This window comes from Phyllobates terribilis, unplaced genomic scaffold, assembly GCF_046119375.1.
Source record: "Phyllobates terribilis strain yellow unplaced genomic scaffold, ASM4611937v1 Scaffold_4__5_contigs__length_816908805, whole genome shotgun sequence".
NCBI lineage: Eukaryota > Metazoa > Chordata > Amphibia > Anura > Dendrobatidae > Phyllobates > Phyllobates terribilis.
The window spans coordinates 229,943,960-229,957,937 of record NW_027362764.1 but is presented as its reverse complement, the minus strand read 5'-3'; the positions used below and the strand labels follow the sequence as shown (position 1 = coordinate 229,957,937).

At 42.2% G+C, this 13,978-nt stretch overlaps 1 protein-coding gene across 7 annotated transcripts in view; it reads right to left on the bottom strand.

Moving 5' to 3' along the window:
* The window catches only part of ULK4 (unc-51 like kinase 4), a 988,030-nt gene that overhangs the window by 409,213 nt on the left and 564,839 nt on the right, over positions 1–13,978 (bottom strand). For all 7 annotated transcript variants that reach the window (XM_073678125.1, XM_073678126.1, XM_073678132.1 and 4 more), the window contains 2 exons: positions 10,379–10,430; positions 10,134–10,278 (listed from right to left, as the gene is read on the bottom strand). In XM_073678125.1, coding sequence (XP_073534226.1) covers positions 10,134–10,278; positions 10,379–10,430 — 197 coding nt within the window. The remainder of the gene's footprint in view (positions 1–10,133; positions 10,279–10,378; positions 10,431–13,978) is intronic.

Here is a 13,978-nt window from a genome sequence, read left to right as displayed (position 1 = left end):
AAGGAATTGACTAACCTAAAGGGCGAGGCCCCAGTTCCAGCATGTGAGATAGTGGAGAGACTGAAAGGGAAAGAAGCAGTAGAGGGATGTGAAATAATATTGAGGAAATTTGGTATGGGAAAGTGGGGAAATTTGGAAGAGAAGGAATGGGAGAAATATATCTGCAATTGGGAAGGGTGGTTGAAAGATAAAAACAAACTAGAGCAGGCTAGGATGTTGTTAGAAGTAGCAAAAAGTCTCTCAATGAGTGAACATAAATCAGAGGAAACCAGGCATGGAACTGTCTATGTAATCTATGATAGTTTGAAAAACTCTCAAACCCCTGTAGTCTCTGTACCTGATGTAAATTCTGCATCCCCTTCAGCGCCACAGCCTTATGCTGGGTCAATGGGATGGACTTGCAGACATTGTGGTCATCAGAATCCCCCTGGGGTTAATTGTTGCAGGCCCTGTGGGTTTTCACACCCAGGGACAACACCCAGGGTGCCTCTGTTCCCTATGAGGACCACTAGTCATGTACAGTTTTAACCTCCTAGGATGGTTGATAATGTTCAGGTACACGATCCCCCCCCCCCCCCCAAGTATGGCCAATAGAAACATATCAGCCTTGGTCCCCCAGTGAACTTATTGCCCTCGCTACACAGCTCCCAGATCCCCTAAAAAACCCCTTAACATTTAGAATGCGCCTCCAGGGTGTTCAGGAGGCATATCGGGCTACATGGGATGATCTAGCTTCTGTCATTCAGCAGAAAGGCAGTGACCCCTTACTTATGGAAATTATTCAGATGGAGCCAGGCCAGGAAGCAGCGATTAAAAATACATCAGAGTCGGGTCGGGTGTTTATACAAAGGATGCAAAACCGGGCACAGGCAGAGCAGGATAAAAAACAAGACCTGTTACAAACTGTAGTACAGGATAAGGCTCAGTCAGTCTCAGAATATGCCTCTGTATTAGAACAAACATGGTTGGATTTTGGATATGAGCATAATGATGATAAGGATCGCAGAATATTGTTGCAGTGTTTTATGAATGGTCTTACACCTACGGTTCAGACTGCAGCACGCACTAGTCGCCCGGAGTGGCGCAATATGCAATGGGTTGATTTAAAGGAAATAGCCCGAGGTGCTGAACTAGAAAGCAAGTCAAAGAAAAGGGTTAACTTGGCTCCTGTGCAGCCCAGGAAGCGAAGATGGGGAGGGAGAGGAGGAAGTAGAGATTACAGCAATGTAAAATGTTGGTCTTGCCAGCAAAAAGGACATCTATCCATCAAATGTCCCGCAAAATCAACAGCCACTACCCAGCCCCCTCCATAGGAAACTGGCAATCCAGATGTCTCCCTCTTCCCCGTTGTCACCCCCCAGGGACCCACACTCACTGTCCCCGTATCTCTGGGGGAGGGACAAACTATTTCATTCATGGTAGACACTGGAGCAGCCCGTACAGTGTTAATGCAAGAACATGTTCCAGAGGACATTTTGTCCCCCGACTATGTGACTTGTGAAGAGGTAGAAGGACGACTTACTAAATTACAAATGACTCATCCTCTCCGGTTAAATTTGCATGACTCAATTTCAATTGTAACCCAGGTTTTAGTTTCCCCTGATGTGCCTTTTAATTTGTTGGGAACAGATGTGTTGCCTGCATAGAATTCACTCCAAATGGCCCCAAGATGACCACCCCCTGGATGATGACACATTGTGTAGTCTTCTATCCCTAACAATTCCCTCAGTTCTAGACAATACAGTCAATTGTGGGCATGTAGCAAACTTGATGTGGGAAAACTACCCATCCCTCCGGTGACTGTAAAACTTAAACCAGGTGCCCAACCCCCTGTATAAAGCAGTATCCTTTAAGTGCTGCTCAGGATGCAGCAATACATGAGAATGTCCAGGAGCTTTTGTTAAGAGGTCTAGTTATTCCTATAACCTCCCCATTTAACACTCCCCTGTACCCAGTCAAAAAGAAAACCCCACCTGGACAACCCATAGCCTATCGTATGGTACATGATCTTAGGGCAGTTAATGCAGTAACTATAGTGGATACTCCACTTGTACCCAACCCCCATACTCTCCTGAATCAGGTCCCCTCCACAGCCACCTGTTTCACAATGATTGATCTGGCCAATGCTTTTTTCTCTGTCTTCTTGTCCACGGAGTGTACCTCTTATTTTGCCTTCACCCACAGGGGTGCTCAGTATGCATGGGCAGTCCTTTCTCAGGGAGCTGCTAACTCCCCTTCCTTATTTTCCACATCCCTAAAGACTGTACTCGATAACTGGTGCCCCTTTGATTCATCTACCAAACTCTTACAATATGTGGATGACCTTCTTCTTTGCTGCACCACTGAGCAGATATGCCACAATGAATTTCAAACTCTGCTGATATTCTTAGCAGAAAATGGGTGCAAAGCTTCAAAAGATAAACTCCAATTGTGCAAGTCCACAGTCACTTTCCTTGGGCATTGCCTGTCTCCAGGCATTAAGCATCTCAGCCCAGGGAGGATTGAGGCTATACTAAAAATACCGCTTCCAAGATCTACCCAGTCCCTTCGGGCATTCTTGGGCCTAGTCCAGTACTGCCGTCTCTGGATACGAAATGCCTCTAGTATTATGGCCCCATTGTACCAATGACTCAAAGCTGAGCCTTTCACCATTAATTCTGAGGCTATTGATGCATTTCACACCCTCAAGCTCACTCTCTCTGCCTCACCAGCTCTAGGTATACCAAATTATGACAAGTTTTTTACTTTGTACTGCCACGAACAAGCTGGACATGCGTCTGGTGTCCTTACCCAAGAACATGGTGGTAGGCAGCGCCCTCTAGGGTATTACTCTGTAACCCTTGATCCAGTCATTATGGGTTCTCCTACTTGTGTTAGAACTGTAGCAGCTGCTTCAGAACTTGTTAAAAATACAGAGGACATAGTGTTAGGAAGCTCCCTCACACTTCAAGTTCCTCATGCTGTATCTGAAATACTTCAACAGGCTCAGACCTGTCACCTCTCAGCATCAAGGTTGACAAAATATGAAGTCTCACTTCTTACACCTCCCCATATAACTATCAAATGCTGTAATGTTCTAAATCCAGCTACACTACTTCCAGTGGATTTAGAAAAGGGAGGAAAGTATCAGGATGGGGAAGAGGGAGAGACCATGAGCCAAGATTTCCCTTGTTTTTCAAATTAGCAGATGAGGAAGCTCAATTTGATATGGCACATGAACATGATTGTCAAGCATTGATGGAAGCTGAAATAAAGGGCTTGGCAAATATTACTGATGTACCACTCACTAACCCCTCTGCTGAATATTTTGTAGATGGTTCCAGAGCTTGGGACAGTGAACAAGGATGATTCATCACCGGGTATGCAGTAGTCCACAATGGTAAGGCAGTGATACAAGAACCACTCCCCTCCAGCTGCTCTGCACAAGAGACAGAGCTTAAAGCACTCGCTGCAGCGTGTAATCTGGGAAAAGGTAAAGAAATTAATGTATTTTCTGACTCGCAATATGCTTATGGTGTTGCACATGACTTTGGCGCCATTTGGCGAAGCCGTAATTTCTTGACCTCTGCTGGCAAACCTATAAGGAATGCACGAGCGGTAGAGCAGCTACTCACAGCACTCACCCTTCCCCGAAGGGCAGCCATAGTCTAAGTGTCAGAACACACTCGGGAACAAACTCCCCTTGCAGTAGGGAATGCTTTGGCCGACCAGGCGGCTAAGGAAGCAGCACGATTACCTCTGACAGAGATACTGGCTATCGCAAGTGCGGGAACCCTAGGAGAATCAGAGTCAGGGAGTGCAGGAAGCCCCCTTTCAAATAAGGAGACATCCCCTGCACCGGTCCCAGTGGCCGTGGAACTCGAACTACTGCAGGTCTTCCAGACCCAGGCTCCCCCCCACGAGCAGAATGCATGGGTCAAAGCGGGTGCCGTACAGTCAGTGTCAGGGGTATGGCAGGTAAACAAACGTATTTGCCTTCCACGCTGCTTGTTCCCCATGATGGCTGCCCTTGCACATTCTCCAGTGCATAACTCAAAGGGTTTTATGTGTGCAGTCGTGCTACAAAACTGGTGTGCCCCAGGGTTCCCTAATACAGCAGCAAATTACGTTCAAGAATGTCTAGTTTGTGCAAAACATAACCCTGGTAGGCCTATTCGAGTCCCACGAAAATGCACACCAAAACCAGATAACACATTTCAGAGACTGCAGGTGGACTACATACAGCTACCTAAGGTGGGTAATTATGAATACACCCTGGTATGCATTGACCTTTTCTCTGGGTGGCCAGAAGCTTGGGTGGTGACTAAAGCAAACACAAAAACTACTGCTAAAAAATTGATCAGTGAGGTGGTTTGTAGATATGGGGTGCCCGAAACTATAGAAAGTGACAGAAGAACCCACTTTACTGGGGAACTAATGAAACAAATCATGGTCACTCTTGGGATAGAACAGGCTTTCCATGTTCCCTATCATCCACAAAGTAGTGGGAAGGTGGAACGTCTCAATGGTACCTTGAAGCTAAAAAACCAAAAGTGCAAGAAAGAAACACACTTGTCCTGGGTAGATTGTTTGCCCATAGCATTGTATTCAGTGAGGACCACCCCAAGAGGGAGGGAGAAGCTGTCCCCATATGAAATACTGTTTGGTAGCGTCCCTAAGACAGGGTTGTATTTCCCACAGCAGCTGCAGGCCTCCTGTGGTTCTCTCACTGAATATGTTCTGGAGTTGCATAAACATTTGACTGTTACTCATAATCGTGTTCTTTCCTCTATCCCAGACCCCAATTGCCTCAGCGCCACTCACACATTGGTACCAGGAGACTGGGTCGTGGTAAAGATAAATATGATGAGACTACTGGAGCCCAGATACAGTGAACCATTCCAAGTGCAGTTAACCACTGCCACTTCTGTCAAGCTTCAAGGCAAGGACACTTGGATCCACACCAGCCATTGCAAAAAGAGTTTGAACCCCAGCAGCAGCAAAGATGATGACCCTGTTTGTTTGGACTATGGCGATAGCAACCGTACCCTTTGCCCTAACTCTCCATGAAGTACTTAAAGAGAACTGGGATAACAAACTGATAAAGCATCACCAAGTCTTACTCCAAGACATGAACTCTAATGACCATCCTAAGTACTGTTGGATATGCACCCATAGTCTAACATCCTCCAATACTATGCCTTATTTAGCTATTCCAGTGACTTTGAATGAAATGTTTTACTTAAGTAACCACACTTTTCCCATTAGATTAAGAACAACAAAGAAAAAGAAGGCTGTAGGTCTAACTGTAGCTGCTTGGGTGACTGAGCCATGGTTGTTGTTTAACAGGAGTGGTCCACCTCTAAGTCAGACTGAAATGCCTTGGGCGACCAGTCGTGTCGACCTCTCCTGTTATCCGAACTTTACCTCTTGCAGCTGTATTCAGATAAAATCCAGAGGGTTTCCTTTCTCTACAGCTGACTATTCAGAGTGTAATGGATCTGCTACCACTTCTACGCAGTGTATAGCGGTTGATGCCACTCTCAATCCTAAGCTTCATTGTGTAAATGTCACCTTGCAAAATCTAATATCAGGTTTTACCTCAAATGACACTCAGTATCAGGAAAGAATTATGGAAAAATTAAGCACCACCTTGTTACCTAAATGGATTGCTAGTCTGTTCAACAACACTGTTGCTGGAGCACCAGAGAGTTTATATATTGTATGTAGACATCAGGCTGACAAGTGGTTACCCAATAATTTCACAGGAGTTTGCACACTGGCCTTTCTGACACCTTCTACTTTTATAGTACCACACACAAGAGTACATATTAAAGCAATCCCGCTACACACTGTACAGACGAGCTGCAGACCACAAGCCCAGACCAAATGGTAAACCACATCTTGTAGAAATAGGGGTGGCTAACAAATTTTTTAGTGTTTTATTCATTTACCCATTCATAATGCAAATGTGGGATAAGTTGGTAGAGGCGACTGATTATCTAGATGACCAGATCTTCCAGATTCTTGACATTCTCAATACATCTAATATTGTACAGAAACAACTAATTGCAGTTACTAACCAACACACCATAGTGCTAGATTACTTCACTGCTAGAGAGGGCGGGATGTGTCAGATAATAGACCCTACCTGTAGCCACTACATAGACCCTGCAGGAAATTTCCAGGTAAAGACTAAGATAGAGATAGTTAGAGAACTGAGGGATGCGTGGCTCCAAGAACATCATGTCAACAAAGATTCCTGGTGGAGCGACACTTTCTCATTTCTTAATCCTGTCAATTGCTTCAAGGGTATAGGTGGATGGCTAATGGGTATCCTACAAGGTATTCTACAAATAGGAATTTTGATATTACTAGTGTATATAGTTGCCAGGATTAGTATATTTGCTATTAAGAGACTATCCAAGAAAACACACAAGATTAAGCATCACAGGCCTGCAAAATATAATGACACTTCTCCTATAAACATATATGATGAGATTTACAAGCAAGATATTTGTCGGTGAACAGGGTTCGTCCCCTCCAGGCTTCCATAGCATGGGGAAGTAGCTGATGAATAAATTGTTTTGTAAAATAATAAAAAGGGAGGAATTGTTATGGTTAATTTTTAATACCTAGATATCATTATTAATTTAGAAAAAACAATCTATTCCATGAGGCCTTTGCTTGAGTGCTTTAAGACATACATTGGGAAATGTCTGACTAAGATACTGGTTTCCTGTGAAGTCCCTGAGAAAGTTTTTACATTGGGACAAGGGAAATGTGTTTACTACTGATAAGTCTATTTTGGTTTCCTGTTCAGCTGTACGTAACAATGAAGTTCCGCTTTTTGTCTAGCTAATAAATATGGTGAGTCTATGTTGCCACACCAGAAGACTCTACCTGCTGACAATGCATGTCACATGTATTCTGTCTCTCTCCCTTCATCGATGAAGTACCTTAATTTGAATCTCACTGGCAATGTGAAGACCCTTTCGCTGTCTATTCCAAAGTTCTCCTTAAAGAAAGAGGGTCTCCATAACAATAGCAATCAACTTTGGTGGGTCAAATAGTGGGTCACAGTCACTACATTCAAATCACATCTATGGTCTTCTAATCTATATCAATAAAATTGGCTCATGGTGAGATCTATAGATCTCTATCAGGAAGCACACAGGAAAGGAGAGGGAGGTCTGCAGCACTGAGAAGAAGCAGTGTGCTGCTGGGAAATGTAGTTTTAGCAGTTAAGAATAGGACCACCCATTCAGCTCTGTGAAGTTGGATGTACAGAGGAGCAGAAGGAGATGAAAAATAAATACAAAGATGCAAAAGAAAAACTTCAAGTTGGGCCTGTATTTCACATTAACTATAGTGATGCAGATACTTCACAAAGTAAAAAAAAATATTGCCAATGTGGAAATAATCCATTAAGACACACATACACATTAAATTAAATTCTGCAATGTTTTATGATATTGGCAGAATCAGCTGACCGTCTAATGTGTATGTCAGGGGAGGTGAGGGGCAGGCAGTTCAAATTCAAACAAAAAAATTTGTTCCCCAGAGCCGTCTGGCATCAGCTGTCTCCTCTCTTTCTATAGATGACAGGGGTTGTACATTTTCATAAAACTTCAAGCAATAAGCTACATTAGTTACAAAAAACAAACAGTGTTATTTACCCTTTGTGATCCCAGCTATGGCTCTCCACCACTGCCCCTGTCTCTGCTGTTTGTCTGCAGTGGTGACGTCATGTCGACAGCACAGCAGCTAATCACTGAGCTCACCGGCTCTGCTAATCTAGATACAAGCTTCTGAGCTCAGTTTGGCCTCAGCACTGTTTAGAGTTGGTACTGTACCTGGGCAGGATAAGTACTACTCTGTTTTATAATTACTTTAGCTTATAGTAGAAAGTTTTCTGAAAGCAGACAACCCCTTCAAGTCTATGTTCCGTTTACATTCTTTTAATGGTGTTCTTTTTTAGCACAAAAGCCACTGGCCAGATGTTACTTTAAAGTTATTAGGAATATTTTGAAAGATCTAAATATGTAGTATTTATTGTGGTGTTTTAATGGTTTTTTCTTCTTCAAGAAAAAGTATTGTAAGGTGTATTTTTCCCCATATTTCTCTGTAACAAATGAAAACATAATGAAAAACACCACCAAAGGCTTATTGAAAAATGTTTGAAATTTAGTGCATCTTAATAAAGCTATCTGTACAAGAATTTACAAATTTCCCTCAATTTTTTTTGTTCCCATTGAGGGGCATGGGCTGAGGATTGATAAAAAATGGGATGTGCGTATACTTACATACTACAATTTTTTACATTTCTTTTTTGTTATATACCATGCCTGATGAAGAGGCTTGAGTAGTCTCGAAAGATGCTATTTGTTACCATCTTTTCAGTTAGCCATTAAAAGGTATCAACCACTGAAGACTCTCAAATTTTAATATTTTGGTATTATAGTGTGCTTTTTTGTGGGTATGATCAAGCATAATTGAGTCCCGTACATCAAATGCAAGGCAGACTTGAGTTGATTCTGGTAGACGCATGCTGTACTTTTGGTACATCACATTTGGGAGAAACACAAGCAGGCTTAGAATATAAGAAGGATTTTCTTTTGCCCAGTAACAGTTTCCTGGAAATGTTAAAACAAGTAAGGCTATGCGCACACGTTCCATTTTAGCAGCGTTTTCTTATGCAGTTCAAAAGCTGCTTTTTACAGAACCAGAAAAAGCTATGAAATTTCAGAAATTCCTGACTGAATTGGAAAACAACAGCGTTTTTTAAATCTGCTGCATGTCAATTTTTACACTTTTCACCAATAGAAAACAATGAGAAAGTGCAACAAAGCTGCAAAGAAAAAAACATGAGGTTTTGCTGTGTTTTTGGTGAATAAAATGAACTTTATTAAGCATCTATTGTAGACAAATGGCACATATTCTGCACAAAATAAAGCAGCAAAAATGCAACAAAACTGGCTTTTTGTAAGCAGCTTCTTTACTGCTTAGGCTATGTTCCCAGATTTTTTCGCCCTTTTGAAGCTGCGTGTTTTCGCTGCGTCAAAAATGCAGTGTCTTATAGTTCCAACAAAGTGGATGGGATTTATAGAAATCTCATGGCCACTGTGCTTCTTATTAAGCCTGCGTAAACTGACCTGCGGTGCGTTTTTTAATTCCACAACATGCCAAATTGATTAGATGTGAGAAGTCCACAGGTAAAAAAAGCAAATGCACACAAAAACGCAATTAAAAATGCTAATTACCTAATTTAAATAATAGGTGCAGAAATTCTGCAACATCAAAAACGCACCAACAGCTCATTGTGGGAACGCAGCCAAAGGCTGTGTGCCCACTATGCGTTTTTTCAAGCGTTTTTGATGTGGAGTTTCCGCAGAGGAAACGCTTTAAAAACTCTTGGTAATATGTGCCCCATGGTCCCCAATGAAAATCCGCATGTTCTGTGCACATGCTGTGGAATTTTCCGCAGTGGATTTTCCTTGCGGAAAAATCCGCAGGATGTCCGTTTGTGCGTTTCCGCATGTGGATTGGAGGTCACAATGCATTTGAAAAAAGCAAGTCAAATCCGCATGTAAAAACGCTGCAAAAACGCGTGTAAAGTAAAAAAGCGTTTTTACTGGCAAGGACATACAGAAAAGCTGCGGAAATTTTCTACTTCAATTCTGCATCGTGGCCACATACCCTAAGAGAGCAGGTTTTGCCTGTAGAAAAACAACTGCTGCAAAAACACAACGTGTGAACATAGCCTACCAATTAACTAGTTGTGCAGTTTTGCAGCGTCACAGTGATTTTAATCGAGGAAAGTTCAACGTTCTGGAATTTGTGCTGATAACTTTTTTTACTTATGGATTTGAAAAACATGGTTTTAGCAAATAGTCTGCTATTACTAAGTAGAAGATTGTTATAAATAGACTAGCTGGGGGCAAAACATGAAATCACTCCTTAAGGTTGGTAGCATATTGGATGCCAATAATTTTCTTTTGTGCCCAATTGTTGGGTCAGGTGGGTGTGCAGTACTAACCACAATGAAATGTATTTCATACAAATGATATACATTTACTCAGCCCATGAGGAATAGAAATTATATACCAGATAAAGAATCACATTAACCCCATAAGCACAGCCAGAGGACTTACTGTGGAAGTAAAGCCTTTCTGACCAAAGACAGAAATGTCACGTTGGATTGAAGGCTCTCGTTCCTCTCTTCAGCTACGGCCTCATGGCTTACAAGCAGTGATGTGGTTTCTGCAAGTAGCCGCAAGCTGAACAGCCTCCACTCCACTAGAAAACACAAAAGTGCCAAGAATGTTACCATGTAGCAGTGTAATTGAAACAAAATGTTGAATTTGCACTGGGGCTTACTTGATGTGGCCTAACTTACCATTCTGGCTGCACACCAGGGAGACTAAAGGTGGGAGGATAGCGTCCACAACCTAAAACAGTAAGAAAAGGCCTGGACTGAATTACTGTCACAGCAAAAATAGAAATCAGTTTCTCCACAAACTAAGGGGTTTTGCATTCAAAGCCTGTAATTAAAATGATCATCTGGATTTGTGGAGATGCAGAGATTTACTACACAAGACTGAAGTCCTTCTATAACCTCCGTTTTCAAACCCACTGTTTCGTAGCAATAAGGTTTTGCCTTGTGAAAAGTGATGATAACAAAAAATGACATATGGCTGTAAAAGGAGTTAGGATTTAGCCTTAAAGAGGTTTTCCCATGAACAAAGTTATTTTAAAGTTGATTTTAATCAAAAGATCTTGGAATAGTAACATGTTATAAATGTGCCCCTGCTGTGTACTGTGTAATGGCTGTGTCTGACCCTACAGGGACATTGTCTGATCATACCACATCTCCTGGGCAGGGGAGGAAGCAAAAGAGAGCATACTGATATTACAGTATGGGATCGCTGCTGATTATTTTTGTGAGCTAAAACATTTCCCTACTTGTTTTTAAAAAATGCTTTACCTCAAAGAAAAAAATTAATTGCGATCCTGTGCTGTAATGTATGTATACTTTCTTTAACCCCCCCCCCCCCTGCCCAGGAGCTGTGGTATGATCAGACCATATTCCTGCACGGTCAGACACAGCCATTACACAGTACACAGCAGGGGCATATTTATAAGATTATCTCAGCACAGGAACATTTTTTTTTAAACACATCCAATTGTGGAACTTATTATTATTACAAAACCTATTGAAATGAAGTTTGTTGGTGGGACAACCCCTTTAAGTTATTTCACCAACTTTATAAAACACATTTGAATTTTAGCAACTTGAGTAGTTTTTAGATTTTAGAAGTGATTATGGTAGAATAGTAGATTTTCTTCCCAGATTATAATGGCACAATCTATACACCGACATTATGGGAACATAGTTATAACAGTGCTGTTCTTAGGACATATCATTCTTATATTCACTTGCATTTTGACACAGATTGTCATGAATCATTAATGGATTCACGGCAGCTCTGGTTTGCTGGAATTTAAATGTTGTTTTTCCCTTTGGTCCAGCAAGAGCTAATTTCAGTTTCTTGCTGGCAAGTTCTGTTTGTCTGATCAGCTGATGTTGGTTTGTAACCACTCCCACCTCTCTTTAGTCACATGACCAGCCAGCTGATCGTCTGTTATAGAGTTACTTATATGCAGACCAGCTAGGTGTGGAGTTCTACTGTGACTGTGGTGGAGCAGCTGTAGGAGATCTGTACCCTGGTGCAGTTGTTGGAGCCTTGCTGCAGATTCTAAATTAAGTTGCTTTTCTTACTGCCAGTCCATTGTTCGTCAACTTACCATGTTCATTACCTGTAGTGACAAGTCTAGGGTCCTTGTCGGTCAGAGCACTAGCCAGGGCTAGTTGAGGTGACAGTAACGGACCAGGCACATGATGGTGGCAGGGGGAAGGATCCGCATAGGGCGTTAGGGGAGCTTAGAAACAGATACAGGTTGGTGATAAAAGGTGTCCCATCCCTCGCTCCCTACTGTGAGGGCCTTCCTCCCCCTTTTCAGTCCCGCTGTATTTCATGTTGTGCTGTCCGTCGGACATAGTCGTGTCCAAGCGTGACACACATCCATGCAGCAGAAAAAAAAAAAAAAACAGTACAGACCAAAAGTTTGGACACACCTTCTCATTTAAAGATTTTTCTGTATTTTCATGACTTTGAAAATTGTACATTCACACTGAAGGCATCAAAACTATGAAATAACACATGTGGAATTATATACTTAACAAAAAAGTGTGAAACAACTGAAAATATGTCTTATATTCTAAGTTCTTCAAAGTAGCCAGCTTTTGCTTTGATGACTGCTTTGCACACTCTTGGCATTCTCTTGATGAGCTTCAAGAGGTAGTCACCGGAAATGGTTTTCACTTCACAGGTGTGACCTGTCAGGTTTAATAAGTGGGATTTCTTGCCTTATAAATGGGGTTGGGACCATCAGTTGTGTTGTGCAGAAGTCTGGTGGATACACAGCTGATAGTCCTACTGAATAGACTGTTAGAATTTGTATTATGGCAAGAAAAAAGCAGCTAAGTAAAGAAAAATGAGTGGCCATCATTACTTTAAGAAATGAAGGTCAGTCATTCTGAAAAATTGGGCAAACTTTGAAAGTGTCCCCAAGTGCAGTTGCAAAAACCATCAAGCGCTACAAAGAAACTGGCTCACATGAGGACCGCCCCAGGAAAGGAAGATAAGAGTCACCTCTGCTTCTGAGGATAAGTTTATCCGAGCCACCAGCCTCAGAAATCGCAGGTTAACAGCAGCTCAGATTAGAGACCCTGTCAATGCCACACCGAGTTCTAGCAGCAGACACATCTCTACAACAACTGTTAAGAGGAGACTTTGTGCAGCAGGCCTTCATGGTAAAATAGCTGCTAGGAAACCACTGCTAAGGACAGGCAACAAGCAGAAGAGACTTGTTTGGGCTAAAGAATACAAGGAATGGACAGTGGAAATCTGTGCTTTGGTCTGATGAGTCCAAATTTGAGATCTTTGGTTCCAACCACCGTGTCTTTGTGCGACGCAGAAAAGGTGAACGGATGGACTCTACATGCCTGGTTCCCACCGTGAAGCATGGAGGAGGAGGTGTTATGGTGTGGGGGTGCTTTGCTGGTGACACTGTTGGGGATTTATTCAAAATTGAAGGCATACTGAACCAGCATGGCTGCCACAGCATCTTGCAGCGGCATGCTATTCCATCCGGTTTGCGTTTAGTTGGACCATCATTTATTTTTCAACAGGACAATGACCCCAAACACACCTCCAGGCTGTGTAAGGGCTATTTGACCAAGAAGGAGAGTGATGGGGTTCTACGCCAGATGACCTGGCCTCCACAGTCACCAGACCTGAACCCAATCGAGATGGGTTGGGGTGAGCTGGATCGCAGAGTGAAGGCAAAAGGGCCAACAAGTGCTAAGCATCTCTGGGAACTCCTTCAAGATTGTTGGAAGTCCATTTCCGATGACTACCTCTTGAAGCTCATCAAGAGAATGCCAAGAGTGTGCAAAGCAGTCATCAAAGCAAAAGGTGGCTACTTTGAAGAACCTAGAATATAAGACATATTTTCAGTTGTTTCACCCTTTTTTGTTAAGTATATAATTCCACATGTTTTAATTCATAGTTTTGATGCCTTCAGTGTGAATGTACAATTTTCATAGTCAAGAAAATACAGAAAAATCTTTAAATGAGAAGGTGTGTCAAAACTTTTGGTCTGTACTGTATATACTTGAGTTCCTCTTATGAAACCCTACCCACTTCTCTAGTCATTTTTAAAAATTGATGGAAGAAGTGCAAAGCTACAAACATTTTTTTACAACTTTTTTTTTTACTCTATAAGGCTGCATTCACACGTTGAGGATGCAAAGCATTTTCTTTCTTTGCCACAACTGTAATTGAATTTTAACAGTTTTGCACCAATTTTGGACAGTCCTACCAAAAACGAGCCTGTGAATGCAGCCTAAAAATGGCCTATAGTCCCTTCCCCC